The sequence below is a fragment of the Chaetodon trifascialis genome, chromosome 3, assembly GCF_039877785.1.
Source record: "Chaetodon trifascialis isolate fChaTrf1 chromosome 3, fChaTrf1.hap1, whole genome shotgun sequence".
Taxonomy (NCBI): domain Eukaryota; kingdom Metazoa; phylum Chordata; class Actinopteri; order Chaetodontiformes; family Chaetodontidae; genus Chaetodon; species Chaetodon trifascialis.
The window spans coordinates 5,106,586-5,123,118 of record NC_092058.1 but is presented as its reverse complement, the minus strand read 5'-3'; the positions used below and the strand labels follow the sequence as shown (position 1 = coordinate 5,123,118).

Here is a 16,533-nt window from a genome sequence, read left to right as displayed (position 1 = left end):
CTTACCTTTGAGATGACTCGTTGGGCCATAAACTCCCCTGTTAATTTATTGTCTATTATACAGCCCAAGTAAGTGACCACTTCCTTGGCCGTAATTACAACTTCCCCTACGACTACCCTAAACCCCAAAGACATTTTCAGTCTATTTCTGGACCCAAAAAAGAATTGACTCTGTCTTGCCAAGGTGGAGAGACAGTTTGTTGTCCATTAACCAAGCACTGAGGTTGAGGAGTTCTAAACTAAGCAGCCTTTCCACCTCTGATTTCTCTTTGAGAGAGTAGAATTGCTGAGTCACCTGCAAATAAAAACAAATTACAATCTATGGCTGACTGCATATCATTAACATATAACAAAAAGAAAAAAAAAAAAGAGAGAGAGAGGACCCAAAATACTCCCGTGGGGAACTCTACAAGTTAATTTAAGTGGTGAGGACAAGGTCCCTTCCACATCCACCACCTGTTCTCTGCCAAACAGGTATGACCTCACCCATAAGTCATAACCTATTAGGGTAAAACTCTGTAGGACTGAGAAACTGACACTTTAAACAAAGAGCTGGTCCAGTACTTCCAGTACAGGGGTGAGTCAGGATCTTAACACGTAGGATTGTGTTGCTGCAGAAGTTGATCCCGGAGTCTCTCTGTCAGGATCCCTGCTGTGTCAACACAGTGATCCCCTTCAAAAACATGATGGGTCCGTATTTCTTCACACAGTAGTAGGTGTCAATGTGTGGGTGTCACTGTGGCACCTACATGTCATTTGATTGGTTTTAATTTGTAGGTTGAAACCACTCTCTGTTCTGTGCTCGTGTTTCTCCCAGTCTGGTTAAGGACTGAGACAAACTGAATAGGATATAGGCATATTCACACAAATTTAAGTCCATACTGCAAAGATGTTGCTTTGTGGTTATGACTAACTGAGTGATGAAATTCAACCAGAGGCCAAATACCAACAAACGAAAAACAGGATCTTTTTTGTGCAATGACATGGTTGATTGTGCAGTAAACACTGCCTCATTTGCATTAATTTAACTTTACCAAATATGTATAGGTTGTTTCAGGTCTGACATGTACTTATACTATAAATTGTTAAAAATGACACCAAGTGGATGACACTTGAACCCTTCTCATTCAGTTTAAAGGGGCAGCTGACACAGAGTCTCTGGCAATAAAATAAAGGGAAGAAGTTGAGTTTGACTGATCAAACATGAGCGAGCAGTAGATAAACTTGTAATGTGAAAATTTTAACTGCAAGATTCTGTGCAGTTTGCTGTGCAGTGATTTTCTATTTGATAAATCTCCACATTCAAGGATGTTTTACTTGATCTGACCTTCTAGCTGTCGAAACAACCCCAACCCAGCTCCTTGTGCTGTCCCAGTCCCGGTAGTTTGTTAATGCTGGGAAGCTTTGACATAAAAAATCAGCTTTCCTTCCATTTTGTTTGAAGGTCTTTCAGGTATTTGAGTGAAATAGAAATGAAATGTTTCTGTTGCCCAGGGAAACAAAACAAGTTGGTTCTCTGGCTTGCTCATCAGAGGGCAATTGTTTAAAGTTCAGTCTTTGTTAATTTCTCCAGGTCACTGCACTGGGAGATTTTGAGTCTTGTGGGGGAAGTTCCAGGATGTCACTTGAGTTCATTTCAAAATAAATGGCAGTATGTTACATGTCTGGTATTTGAGTCCAAATGTCTGAACATGGCTTAACAAGGTAATGCAAATGAAAGAAAGAAAATGTTGAATAAACATAACATTTTTTTGCAATTCATCTCGAATTTATCAGTGTATCAGACAGGCATGAAACCAAGGTGACAGATTCAATGAATGTGCCCTAAAACACATACTAAGAGCTAAAAGATTCATTCTGTTACTATCAGAGTGGTACGGAGAACAACGCAGAACGTGCTGCGTTGACTTTACAGCATGATTATATGGAGGGCAAGTGATGGGTGTCCTTGTCGCATGCTTCTGTGTTGGGAAGTGGTGAACCTCACTCCATCCTCGCCTGTGAATGACTGAGCCTTTCCAGAATGCCCCTTTCATAACCAATCATGATACTATCACCTGTTACCAATGAACCTGTGTTTACCTGTGGAATGATCCAAACAGGTGTTTCTGGAGAATTCCACATCTTTCCCAGTCTTTGAAATGTATTGCTGTATCGGATTCAGAATAACAGATATTTACAAAAATCAATGAAGCTGATGAGGACAAACATTAAATATGTTGTTTTTGGGCTGTTTTCAATTGAGAATGTCCAAAGGAATTAGCAAAGGACCACATTCTGTTTCGTTTCAAACAGCATCGTTAGGTTGGTGATGTCTGGACACACAAATCTGATCTGATCCCTTTCAAATAACAGTGCAGACAGTCTGTCTTAAAGATCTGAGTTGAGAAACAAATCTGATTTTCAAACAAACTTTGGTGTGAATTGTTGTGTTTTTGTTACCTTAGAATTAGTCCTTTATATCTGCAGAGGGAGCACGTCCTCTTCCATGGAGTACGCCATGTCTCTACAGTAGTCCAGAATGGACAAATCATACACTGAGTCTAGAGAGGGCCTTTCACGGTTTTAGCGGCCACCAGAGGGGAAGGTGAGGCGTTGGTTGCGGTCTGCAACTTCACTGCTGGATGCCACTAAATCCTAGATGCTGGACCATTAATGTGCATCCGAGATAAGTGAAGAGACAAAATCCACAGTCCTCTTTCCCTGCATAATGTATTTGAAAGTTTATCTGAAAGGCTTCAGCAGTCAAACAAATCAAGTGTCTGCCAAAATCCCCTTTGTGCTATCTCTTCATTTCATTCAAATGCTGTATGCGGAAACAGAGCAAACTTTATACAAAAAACACTAATTCAATTTGTCTGAGACTGCTGAAGCCTCATATCAGCTTCAAATAAACTTAAAAATACTTTATGTATAACAAAGGCAGAATTTTGCCTCCCATCACTTTCATTGGAAGCATGTTAGGGATTTCTTGCTGTCCAGAAAGAAATGGAGAAATGATTACATCAAGAAACACCTGGCTATTGTTTTAAGTCAGACCTGAAAAAAAAGAAGTGACCCTATCCTTTAAACTGGTCCAAATCTGCCTATTTTGTGATAATGGTAGACAAAAGGAGATAAAAGGAGAAGCTGAGATGAAAATTAATGCAATTTTCCAGATTGTTTTATTTGCAATTAATATTCATTCCTAGTCACTGATGTACAACAGATTTGTGTGGCCAAAAGTTGATCATGCGATTCAAAATCCATGCTCATTAATGTGCTGCTGTAACTCCACTCCTCTGGTTTCAGTCTTTCCACCAGATGTTGAACCTGGCTGCAGGGATTTGCTCCCATTCAGCATCAATTAGGTCCAGCACTGATGTTGGGCGATCAGATCTGGCTCACAGTCAGTGTTCCAGTTCATCCCAAAGCTGCGGGATGAAACTGAGGTCAGAGCTGTGTGCAGGCCAGTCCAACTTCTTCCACAACAAACTGGGGAAACCATTTCTTTCTGGCTTTGTGCACAGGGGCATTGTCATGTTGAAACAGGAATGGACCAAACACAAAGTGTTGACACAAAGCTGGAAGCTCACGGTTGACTATTATTGTGTGCTATACCATTAAGGTTGAGGGGCTGTCCATATTCTTTTGCTCATATAGTATATAAAGGTAATGTATGGTAATATACCACTTGTAGGTAGTGTACTAGACCTCCAGTACTTCACTTTGTGCTTTAGCTCTGAGGAGACGGAGGGGATGATTTAGAAATGTCATACAGAACATGAACACTAAGAACAAAACCACCACCAGTGAGTCTCTGTCTGTCTGAACACATCTTCTATCAGTTTGTCCAACCGTCAGTTTGTCCATCAGTCGTTGACTTTGCGAACTCGTCGGCAGAACGTCCAGTGGTGTTCCACTGTGTTCTCATTGGCCCGTTCACTCATGTGGTGAACACGTGTGTTGCGTATTGTGAAACCCTGAAAAATAATGACAAACAAAGATTCATGAGTTCACTTTATGATTAAAAAAATACTATGTTGTATTGTGTGTAGACTTGATCGAAACACTGCATACGGCTGGACCATGTCTGGTCAACGTGCTCCTGAGGGCATAACTGATGACTGCCTGCACCTTGCTGAACAGCTTTGTTTATGCTGCACACAGTGTTCCTGGTGCGAGGGTTCGTGCAGTGAAAGTGATATAATCTAACCTCTTGGTTGCAGCAGGTGATTATGTCTCTTGCAATTTTTGAGACTAGGGACAAACTGTGCACATGAGGCCTTTCATTCCAAGATGGAAAATAAGAAGGCACATGACATTAGTTCATTACAACACAACTGAGAACACAGCTGCCACAAATACTGATAAGATCAATTTTTACATTTAATATAAAACTACTTTATTAATCCCCAAGGGCAAATTCAAAGGTTGTATAATGGCGATTAAGTGTGTCCATGAAGACAAATGAGTTTGCAACTAATTACATTTCTTCCTCAGCAATGAGGAGCTGCACAGCCATTTACAGGCATGTTGGTCGATGGCGCTCTTCTGCTAACACTTGTTGACTTCTTGTTTCTTCACAGAATGTTTTGTTTGTATCTTTGTACACCCCTTGGGTGTTTGGGGAAAAAAAACACAAAGGACTGCATTGAGGACAAACTTCTCTGCATGCACTTGTAGCTCACGTGCCATCTGCAGAAGCCCAGGCCATGGTGTCTCGAGCAGCCATAAACAAAGCTTAAAAGCCTCCTGAGCAAGTAGTTCAGGACTCTTTGCACCTACTCATTTAGAACTGTGCTGTGGTCCAGAGTGAAGAAGGGCTCTTTTCTGTGGATTTTATTTCCTGCTTTTTCACATGCAACACACATGTCCATGATGAAACATCTGCCCTCATGTCTTCCAACAAAATAAACACTGTAATATTGACCACTAAGCCAACAATCAATTTGAATGATCTAAACAGTGATTTCGAGGAAGATAATTTCCAACACACAATGTCAAAGATGAGATAAAAGCCACACACAGCTTTGGAGATGAAGTCAAGCAGGTGGACACGCAGGCTGACTTCCTGCTGGTGGTCACATGGTCCGAAGGTGAAGGACACCTGGTAGTCTCTGGTGTCCATCATGTGTTTGTTCCACTTTGTGAAACTACTGGAGATGGACTCCAACACTGCATGGACCTGAAAACAGAGAGTCATGTGACTAATTATTTAAAATGTCTTCATTAATCTTGTGTTTTCTGTTTTAGCCTAAAATACAAATGTCAGTCTCAGAATAGGCTATTTAGTTTTTTTGTACCGCGATATCAATTTTTATTGTAATCAATTTTCTGGAAATATTTATGGACAAAACAAACAGACAGGATTTCCTGTTTTTTTCATAAACCAGCAAATAAATAAATAAATTAAGCTACTTCTCATCACATTAATGTCAAAAATCATATAAAAATCCGTAAAGTATTGCCAGAAATCAGTCCTTGCTCATTGATTCATAACCTTGTCCACAATGATCTAACACAGCCAGAAGTACTGTAATAAAGGGGCAGATACCACAGTAGAAACAGTATAGAAACATTTCTGACATTTGTCAAATTCATATCTCATTTATTTTATATATTGTCATGTCACCTATTCTTGCAGCTCACAAACAATAATAGAAATCACAGCAGATTTACAGTAATAAAACAGGTGGGGAGTCCCAGGTATTCCACCTCTGTGGGGCCATTATCAGTGGTTTCAAATAGAAGGCAGAGGCAGCCCCGAGCCACAGGTTTAGATATGTGGACGACACATGGGTAAAAATCAAAACCAAGGAAGTGTAAACCTTCACGAAACACATCAACTCAGTGGACAGCAACATAAAGTTCACACAAGAGGAATGTCAGGAACAACAGCTTGGCCTTTTTGAACTGTTCCACACAGTGAAGAGGCCAGGAACCTCCACATTGGAATATACAGGAAACTGACACACACAGACCGATGCTGGGACCTCAGCACGTGGATGAACAAAGACAGACCTGCATGTGAAGACAAAAGCCTGAACAAAGGCCTACATGCAGAATCCAAAGCCCAATAATGAACTCAGAACAAAGGACAAAATCCTGTCAGGCCTTGAAAATCCCACCCAAGTGTCAGATCTGGCCTGGATCCAAATCCTGGTTTTGCATTGGACAAGACTCACCTGAAGTCAGCCATGACACGGCCATGACATCATCAAGGATATAGCAATCAGCACTCCCCGCTCCACCGTGCTCCTCCACTGCTACAGGAAGTGTCTCATCCCAAATCAAACATTTGTATTTTAAGTAACTTAGGCAACAGTCCTCTAACTCGCTGGATAAGCAATAGACTGTCCATGTTTATTGAACACATTTGGGTCCTCTGAAAGTTCACCATTTTCTTCAAGAAACAGAAGAATCACTTCTAAGTGCTGCTCTCATTCAACCTGTTCAGCTGCTATCCTCTGCTGCCTACGAGGACCAGCCTGCCGTTAAACCACTGAGGAAGCCACATACAGCCAGTCATCGTCTGAGCTTGAAGAAACGGCAGACGCATCCGATGGACTGAGATGCACGTTAATTGCTCCAGAAGTGATCTCGAGTAAGAGGCTTTTGTCTGGGCAGAGACAGCGAATGCTAGCCTATTAATGTAAGTGCCATTGTTGTATATGCCTCACTGTTTTGTGCAATCAACGGACGCCGAGTCCTGTCGCTGTTTAAGATACTTCAATCATTGTACTTGCTGCCTGTTTCCGTGCGCTCAGCACGTTATGCTGATTGTGCGACCCACGCCGCTTGGCTTCGTTTTGTTTTGTGTTAGTTTCTGCCACTGAGATAAAGCCGCTAAACTGCACTTTATGAATTAAAAGTCCAGAGCCACAGCACGCTGGGTTTCTGTGTGATAAAGAGACGGTTATTGTGTCTTTCCGTGGCAATTAAGATCTGTTTTTGCTTTATTTTGCCTTTCTCTCTCTCTCATTTACCCACACGTGCACAGATCCACACGCCTTTACACGGACCGACACACACACCTTAAAGGTGCAGATAGCAGTGTTACAACATAGCATTGCTCCCGCCATCTTGAGGTGTGGAAACACGTCCTTCCTTGAACTTCACATATCTTACAGTCTTGAAACTCCACCATCTTGCCTGCTCTCTCTCTCTCTCTCTCTCTCTCTCTCTCTCTCTCTCTCTCTCTCTCTCTCTCTCTCTCTCTCTCTCTCTCTCTCTCTCTCTCTCTCTCTCTCTCTCTCTCTCTCTCTCTCTCTCTCTCTCTCTCTCTCTCTCACACACACACACACACACACACACACACACACACACACACACACACACACACACACACACACACACACACACACACACACACACACTTACAACACTGGTGTAGCTGCTGGTCTTATAGCCACTTGTGTTGTAGTTGGATAATAGATGTTTACTGATTGAAGGATTATTGATTGTTGAACAATTTTGCTGAATCAAACACACCTGAGGGATACACTTAAAGCTTGTGGATACTCTTACCGGACCTTTGTGAAAACAGCCACAAGATCCAGGAAGAGACCAACACTGCAGGTGGTGAAGCAGAACAAACGCAACAACATTGTCATTCCATTCATGCCTTCAGTATCTGAGAAACTCAAGAGGTTTTTCAGCAAATACTGCATTCCTGTATAACTGTCGTACCCAAAACACTGCACACCCAAACACAGGAAAAACAATTGTGTGTGCAGCCCAATGCAGTGAGGAATGGACAGACTTGCATATGGGGGAAACTAAAAAAACACCGAACAAATGCATGATTCAACACAGGAGGACCAACTCCTCAGGCCAAGACTCTGCAGTCACTCTACAACTAAAAGATAAGGGACGCTCATTTGAGGACGTACATATTCTGGACAGGGAGGACAGAGGGTTTGAAAGTGGAGCAAGGGAGGCTACATATGTGAAAACAGAGAAACCATCCCTCAATAGAGGAGATGTTCAACACCTCTTATCCCCACATACAATACTGTTCTTTTCTACCTTCTGAGGAGATTTAACAACCAAACCGGTCGAGGCAGATGGCCGCCCACCCAGATCCTGGTTCTGCCTGAGGTTTCTGCCCGTTAAAAGGAAATTTTTCTTTGCAACTGTCGCCAAGTGCTTGCTCATGGGGGATTTGTTGGATCTCTGTAGATAGAGTGTGTCTGTACCAGCTCTATATGGAAAGTGTCCTGAGACATATAAATAAAACTGAATTGAATTCACAGTTGCCCTCATGTGACAACTCCCCACTCCTTGGATAAGAGGTAGAACGTTTACAAGCTTCTACAACCAAGTCCAGTTGCCCTTGATTCAGCCCTCCTCGGATATGGACTGAAACATCGTAGCAGACCTCAATTTCCAAAGCAAACATGAGAAATGCTGTTAAATTGCATTTTATGACACAAAGTGCTAAATAGCGACGAAGATGTGTAGATGCCCATGAAGCAACATGTATTACTGGGACTAAAATGTTTCAAATTTTGAGAAGGTTAGTGGTTATTCAGAGTTGTTTGACTCCATGAATGAACAGGGAAAATACAGAGACAGGAGCAGGCGGGAGGGTCAACAAATAGATAAGATGATAGTGCATATAACAATGTTCAATCAATACAACCCTCACCAGACCTGTTCCCAGTTACCTTAGTGGTGATGGTGAGCTGGGTGATGATGACTGCAACGGGGTTGGAGTACTTGGACAGCTTCCTGGTGCTGGACAGCTCCACCACCTCCTCGTAGGTGTCTGTGGGGTAAAGCAGCATGGGTTTGGGGTCTCCCAGGCACTGGATCAGGGGCTCAATCTGATAGAAGTCAGCCTCCTTCCTGAGCAGTTCAGTCTCCTTGAAGTCGCACGGCAGCGTCAGCTCTGATGTCCGCAGGAAGTTGAGGATGTAGCTGAAGCAGCAGAAACAGAGACAAGATCAGTGCAGACTGCTGAGCTGATGATTCTGTAAAACTCTAAGCTGTCAGTGTAAGTCAGGACAGGAAGAGAGAGAGCTGCTGTACAACTCTAGAGTGAGAATAGTTTGTTTCAGTCTTCTTGACAGTTTCACATTTATGCTCAGAATTCACTTCCTTCTTCCTTGTGCTATGCTGTATATCGTATTGTCAGCAAATCCCACGAATAAAAACAAAATCAACAACGTGATAGCTCGGACCTCAGGAGTTTCTGACTTCCCCAATCTGTCTGTGGCACTGAGCTCATTGAGTCCCACTGAAGATGTAAATCTTTAAAAACAGCTCACAAATATATAGTTTCATGTTTAAAAGAGGCTCATTCATTTCCTAAAAGAGCTGGTCACTACAGTTTTGAAGATCATTCAACAGGAGTAAATACTGCATTTGTTGGGGACTACTTTCTGCGGCGAAGTAATCCACACTCTGCTTTAGGCAGCAGGACGGTGTGGAATTGAGTTCATCCCACAAAATACAGAGTTAATCCTCTTTGTGGTGGCCATTTTAGGACATCTCAGACTCAGTTTTTCAGGCTCAGCTCTTCACTATCAGACTTTCACTGATCGAAACAGGACTTTAGCATAACACAGATCCAGTTAAAGGGAAATTTTGCCACGTTTTATGTGAATGTTCATTCAGTGTGGATGATAAATGTAGCTAATTGTAGCAATAAATTCCTCAGTGCCTGCTAAACTGACCGAGACAGCTGAGTTCTCCTGCTCATGCTGGCAGTGCTTACATGTACCAGGAGGAGCTTCCAATGCCTCACCCTCGAATGCTTCCAAAACCTGCCCAGTTCATGAAGGTGGGCGTTTCAAACACAGCACTGTGTACAAAGAGTTAAGTTCATATACTCATAAACCCCCTCCTTTGTTGAGGGACAGGACGAGATGGGTTGAGAAACCATGCCTCAACAGATGAGGAGGTCTATGACACACCTATCCACCACCTACAAAATTGTCCTTTCATCCCTTCCCAGGGGATGTAACAGCTATTCACAATTGGCTTTATGTGACAATTCCATTGACGCTTCGCCTTAGGTCACTCCAACGCCTCTAACAACTGCCATTACAACAGCCAGGAGCACTAACAAACCAGGCGGTAACAAAGACCTAAATAATGAGCCAGCTGTCCTCGATTCAACCGTCCTTGGATAACCATGACCTTGATGACAGAGAATCTCCACAGACATGTTAGAAACTAGCACTATTTGAAATTTGATTATTTAAGTGTGATGTATTAGAACACAGTCACACAACTTTGTTTGGGCACCAACGTGATCATCATTTCAATGTGCCATTGACAGCTGGAATGCTTATCGTGAACAATAGGTGACTTGCTAGTAGGTTGCTAGCATGTTCCTACCTGTCAGCTATCATCCTATGACCAAATGTACCTTTCTACAGGCTGACCTTAAACCAGTTTAAGAAGCACTGAATGCCTGGATCCTCATGATGAGAGCTTCCATTCAGAATCAGACTTTACTACCATGTAACCACACACAACCACACTGATGACAAGGTTGGCAAGAATCAAAGGCAACTGTGTCTCAGTCCTCTGTGTTAGAACTCTTCAAGATGGACCAGGAGGGTGGATACAACACCAACGTTTCATTTTTTTGGCACACAGATGAAGGTCGCATTGGGACTGTCTCAAAGGACATTGCGGCTCTTGGCAATCATCCCCTGGTTGCCAACAGTGCAGCTGTGTTGCATGAGCCATCAAGCAAGGAGGCCAGGAAGAAGAAGAATAAGTGGTTTGAGCCGGAATCCCCAGCCTTCAAGGACTTGTGTGCTCTGGTCCAAGAAAAGCACCTTCTAAAGAACTTCCACAACATGATGGCCACTTCAAACATTCAGGAGTGCACTGTACTTTGCATCAGTTACTTTTTAAGAGTGGTAGAATCCTCATTTCTGAAAACAATGCATTTTTCTGAGATTACACAGGTCCGTTGAAGGTTCCCACTCTGCAATGTTAAGTACATGCCCAAGAGGCAAAACAGTTCTCCTGAATGGGCATAACAGAAAGAGGGCAATTTGCAATTTGTTTTGTAACACCATGAAAATATTGTGAAGAGGAAGCCCACCACTATTGGTAAAGGTATGAAACGCATACATGTTGTGTAGGAATTGTTAGTAATTTCATTGCTTTAGTACATTTTACCAAAGAATACCATATAATCGTTTTTGTATGCTGAGTGAACAGAACACAGGGCCTCCTTTGTTACAAAGAGACCCTGGCTTGTCACAGGCTGCTGCCCAAGCAGGAATTTACAACTGTTCTGTACTTTGTCCAAAACTCCATTTTCCCTCTTATTTTGTTGCGTGTCTTCACAGAAGACCTATCAGCTTGCGTGAGTTATAATATTCATGTCTGTAAAACCAAGACTATAAATTTTCCCAGTTCTCGTTTCACTGAGAATCTTGTCTCGAACATTTGGCACGTATGCCTTCTCCTATTCCTTGCAATATCAAAAAGACAAAAAGACAATCTTGACTGTTTGTTTGTCTCCTTTATTAAAGAATTCCACCAAGGTATTTTGTTTTTATACATAATAGCAACTACTATGTTCTTTTAAGTTTCCCTCAATATCTTTTTTGTCACTTAAGTTGAGTTGCTAAGGAAACTTGTTTATAGCTGGAGGACCAAGCGATGGGTTGTGTAGACAGTTTACAAAGCTCACACGCACAATTTCAGAGGGCGCCTTGATGAACTTGTCATTGCATGAAGATGGAACCCGGCCATTCCTTTAAAGCAGGCATCTCAAACTCATTCCACAAAGGGCCGTGTGGCTGCAGGTTTTTCCTCCAACCAATCAAGAGCATGCAGTCTGACCAGTCAGCTGTCTGAAGACTGAGATCAGCTAATGAAATGAGTCAAGTCCGGTGTGCTGCTGCTTGGTTGGAAAGAAAACCTTCAGCCACTCGGCCCTTTGTGGACTGAGTTTGAGACCTGTGCTTTAAAGTGTCATCACTCCAGCTCCCCCAGCCTGCTCTTCCTCCAAGCATTGCAGCAGTCCCAAAAACCATCCAAAGCGGAAGCAACTGTGAAACACCACCATTTCCAAAGTGACGTAATGTGAAGTCAAGCAAAAAGCTGAAGACAAATAAAAATACTGCGCAATTCAATATGTTGTTAGTTTTTCCTGGCCTTGCAAAGCCTGGAATAATTGAGTTTGGAATGGGTGTATTTCAAAATGTTTTTTCAGGCAGTCATTCCAGCCTGCAGACACATCTAGTTACCTTTAAAATAACAGATCTTGACTGTGGAGAGAACCCTGGCATTTAGTGAAACCTTGTTTTTAAAAATTAATAAACATTTTGTACTTCGCATTGATATTTAATCTTTTTTAATTTTTTACCATATGCCTCGATTTAAAAAGTACAGAACAGGTTCTGTTCAGCTGTCTTGTTCCCATAACAGGTTGAAAAAGGTTATCAGAGCACTCTTCCCTCTTCACCTAGAAACCCACCCCAAAATCAACAGCTTTCCCTGTCTGCCACAGATGCTAACCTTTCAACCATGTACCCCAGGTTTCCTTGCAATGAGTACAAAAGTTTTGAGAAAACCACTTGTCCATCATTGCTGTGTATCATCAGCCTAGCTATTACTTTGTTGGTCAAAACATATCATTAGGTAACAAAATTACTGACTTAATGGTCATCTGCCCTGTCGCCCTGCTGGTTTGGGTTGTCAGCTCAGGTTCTGGATGGTCACTGCCTGTCATGTCCTCTAGCCAGGCTAATGCTACAACAGTGTCGGTCTCTCGTCGCTGCATTTCTTCGAGTGTGTACTCAATCATACTGGTTCCAATGAACGCAGCTGAGTCAGCCAATGTATCCTCGTCCAGAACATCCTCTGCACTCACATTTTGGGATGCCATTATCCTTGTTGGAAACATAACTTGTTTGCAATACAAGAAAAGAGAACAAGGAAGTTTTGCTTTGGAGCGGCATGTAGAGCAAGCTCCCTGGATACCCAGAGGCGGAGACTAGAAACCCAAGATGAAATAGCCTGTAGTTCTAGCTGCAACTATGTCTCTGTACATGTCAAACATTGACACCAGTGTCAGAAGAACAAATTTTGCATCTTCACCCCGGATGCACAGATAACATCAGTAACAACTGCAGGCGTTTTCACACTATAGCACTAACTTAGATAGATCAGGATAAGGTTGAAAATCAGCGAAATGGTCCTTCAAAAGGCTGATATGCATCTAAGTAATTATTAGATGTTAGTATGTGTTTTACATGAAACATTTTGCATGTCAGCATGGTTGTCGTGCTAGCCTGTCACAAGCTTACTATGCAAAGATATTCCAAACAGAATAAACACATGCATTACATACTGGGTTTACTGCAGGGTAAATGTGATTCATCTGATCAGCTAGCCGCAGATATAGAATTCAACTGCATGGACACACACTCACACTACTGTTCAATTCAGCACACACAACATCTACTTGATGTCTGTCTGTCCTCTCCTCCACTGCTCTTCCTCGGGTTTCTTCCATTTTTTTCCTGTAAAAAAGTTTTTTGGGGGGAACGTTTTTACCTGAATCAAGGGTCTAAGCATAAGTATATGTAAATTAGGTGTGCTGTAGAGATTGTGAGGCCCCTGGAGGCAAATTTGTGATTTTTGATATTAAGCTGCATTAAAAAAATCTGACCTGACTTGACACTCACCGAAACAGCGGGCCGTCGCGGTCGATGAAGTAGTTTCCGTGTGCGTCCCTGACAGTGGGGAGGTCTCCTCTGAACATGGCTCCCAGCATGGAGTCTGGGTAGCGCTGCAGCGTGGACAGAGACGTGCTGTACACACAGCCGCCCACATTCAGAGTCACTGGCTCCCCCATCTGGACAGAGCAGAACCAATAGTCAGACACAGCACTGAAGGCCTTTCCAAATACAGACGACACCAAGGATTAATTCGTGTTTTGGGAGTTTAAACTTATTGAACTCTGCAGTCTGATCTCCTGTAACTATCATGTCAAGCAGATCGGTCATGATGCAACTGAGCCACATTAAAAACTGTCTCATTGTTAATGTGTGATGCACACATGCACGCACACGCACGCTCACACACACACACACACACACACACACACACACACACACACACACACACACACACACACACCATGTGACCCAGGTCTCCATTCTCCATCTGCAGCGAGCGCTGGGCTGTCTGTGTTGTTTCTCGTCAGGTCAGACTGTTCAGAAGATCATTTCTGTGTTTCCACCAACACCTGCAACAAGAAGATGAACAGCTTGTGAGGTGGTTGCCATGGAAATAAGCAGCCAGCTGATGCCGTGTTGCCATGGTCCAGACATCATCTGGCTGATTAGTCTTGTGGCTCCGATGTGTCCACATGTGCTGGTCAGTGAGAATCAGGAGGAGGAGCTGTGGACCTCATTTCTGAAATCTCAGAGACAAACTCTGATTTAAAACACATGAATCAACCATCAATCCCCATACAATGCCCATCTTTACAGCAGAAATAAAAATGTTTACAGCCTTGTACAAACTAATTTCCTGTCTGAGACAACTGGACAAGATCAAATGTTTATATAATTCACTTGTTTAAATTAAAGTTATGCAGAATTATGGGCATTGCATCTTTGACTGACATCTAGCTTCTAGATTTCAGCGAACAGGCTTCATTCGGCCCATCTAAGATCCACCTACACTCCGCCTCTTGGCCCATTTTCGGATTAGCCAGGAGTTTGGCGAAGTCTGGCACTGCCAAGATGGGGACAGCAGGCGGCTCTTCAGAAACATATGGGTGACATCACAGTCCATGTTCGATATGGTCTATGCTTCATTATTAGAATTATTCATGATCATTACTATCAAAGAATTATTTCCATCACATCCCAGGACGTCAAGCATTCGGTAAACTTTTGCACATTGCTAAACAAATACAAAACATCCTCTGCCTCCATCTTCTTCAGTGTGAGGACTTGCTGTTTTTCTCTGTTTCATGTCCAGATAAATTGAAAATCGTTGAATTTTGGACTGTTGGTTGGACATTTCAAGATGTCTCCTAAAATTGTACACACTAAATATGTTTTATTATTTATTCATTTACTTAATTACTTACTTACTTTGAGCCCAAATCAGTAATAGAGCAGAACCCGTTCATCCTCCAATGGACAGACTGATGAATTGGCTGAACATCCGTTAGTTCCAGCCTCTCGATTGTATAATATGGAGTATTTTCTGCTTTTCCGTGTTTTCTAGCACTATAAACCGAATACCTTTGGGTTTTTGATTGACTGGGAAAAACAATTAACTTGAAGACGGTTTCTTGGTTTTTAGGACAGAGACATGTGTCTTTATTTTCAGACATCTGAATGTCTCTCAGACAACGCAAACAGCCGTCAGTTGCAGCTCAGTACAACAACGTGCACTCAGTGACCAGTTTGTTGTTGTTTGTTGTTGCTGACCTGGACTGCGTCATACTGTAAAACCTTCCCTCTGGTTTTCTACAGACTTTGACACATGATGGCGAGGACCACCTGCTGCGTGTGATGATTAACCAAACACCGCCGCCTCTCTGCGTCTCAATGAAGCTAAAAGGAGTCTCGCTGCGGTTAAGCTAGCTAACATGACATAAAGACACAGAGACGTCACGTCGTCATTTTGACAGATTAAATTAGATAAAATCTGAAAAAGTCCGTTTTACTTACAGCCGTCCCATCACTGTTGGCCGCTGCTTTAATGGGACACACACCTGGAGGTGAAGCTAGCTAACCTGTCCATGTACATCCATCCGTTACACTGTTGTCAGATCAGACGCCGACTGAGGAAACTTCCGGTAAGACCTATCAAAATAAAACCTGATGAAATTAGTTATTGTGACGATGAGAAAAACAAAATTATTGTACATTCTGAGTTGTAGAAAGGATTTTAGAAAAATCGCGCGCACGTATCGCCGGTTTCCCCTCAAATAGAAAATATATTCAGATTGCACAGTTTTCTTTTCCCCAACATGAAAGTCTATTAAATGCTGTTTTAAAGCTAAGAAAAATAACATTCCTGTTCCTATAACCACCACTGTTTAAAGTTTTAACTGTAAAACGTAAACTCCATCAGAAAAAAAAGCCCCAAAATGTTTGAGTAACCTTAAACCAATCAATGTATTTTTGGAATAATAGTAAACTTAGTGGACCTTATTAATGTAGTGATTAATGGCTGTTATGATAGTGATTATATTATGATGAATTTACAATTCTGTTGCTTGTTTGTTACAGTAGTTGTTATAGTATTAAGTTAATATAGTGCACAATATTTTAGTGCATTAACTGCTGTAAAGATATTGTATGAAATATCAGACTTAATTTAAGACTGAAACATTACGAGAAGCATATTTCTGTATTATTACATACCCTTACATACTTACGCTGTGTGTACCAATGAATAGATTCATAGTATGGGGACCTTCTGATATAATTAATGTAATTCTTTTGAAGCACCTTGCCAGGGCTGCAACTAATTATTTCATTATTGATTAATCTATAAATCATTTCCTTGTTAATAATTTAAGCAATTGGTTAACAGGACATCA

The 16,533-nt window shown here is 42.0% G+C and overlaps 1 protein-coding gene across 3 annotated transcripts; it reads right to left on the bottom strand.

The window, feature by feature from the left end:
* Positions 1-3,144: 3,144 nt before the first annotated feature.
* Positions 3,145-15,770, bottom strand: kctd6a (potassium channel tetramerization domain containing 6a). Of its 3 annotated transcripts, none has more exons than XM_070958872.1 (6): positions 15,656-15,770; positions 14,103-14,211; positions 13,649-13,818; positions 8,651-8,903; positions 5,008-5,166; positions 3,145-3,961 (listed from the first exon to the last, which is right to left on the bottom strand). In XM_070958872.1, exons 2-6 carry the CDS (start codon positions 14,127-14,129, stop codon positions 3,851-3,853), a joined length of 720 nt encoding a protein of 239 aa, XP_070814973.1. In that variant the 5' UTR covers positions 14,130-14,211; positions 15,656-15,770; the 3' UTR covers positions 3,145-3,850. The 3 variants fall into 3 exon arrangements, with proteins under 3 accessions (XP_070814973.1, XP_070814972.1, XP_070814974.1); XM_070958871.1 differs by having other exon boundaries at positions 15,652-15,763; XM_070958873.1 differs by lacking the exon at positions 15,656-15,770 and adding an exon at positions 15,485-15,565.
* Positions 15,771-16,533: the final 763 nt, after the last annotated feature.

What these genes read in the sequence shown, in the direction of transcription:
- kctd6a (XM_070958872.1), bottom strand. Translation starts at nt 14,129, where the DNA reads ATGGAGAATGGAGACCTGGGTCACATG. An exon ending in CGCGACGGCCCGCTGTTTCG is followed by an intron (nt 8,904 to 13,648) that starts GTGAGTGTCAAG and finishes CTGCTGCTTCAG; the next exon opens with CTACATCCTCAACTTCCTGC. An exon ending in TTGACTTCATCTCCAAAGCT is followed by an intron (nt 3,962 to 5,007) that starts GTGTGTGGCTTT and finishes ATTATTTTTCAG; the next exon opens with GGTTTCACAATACGCAACAC.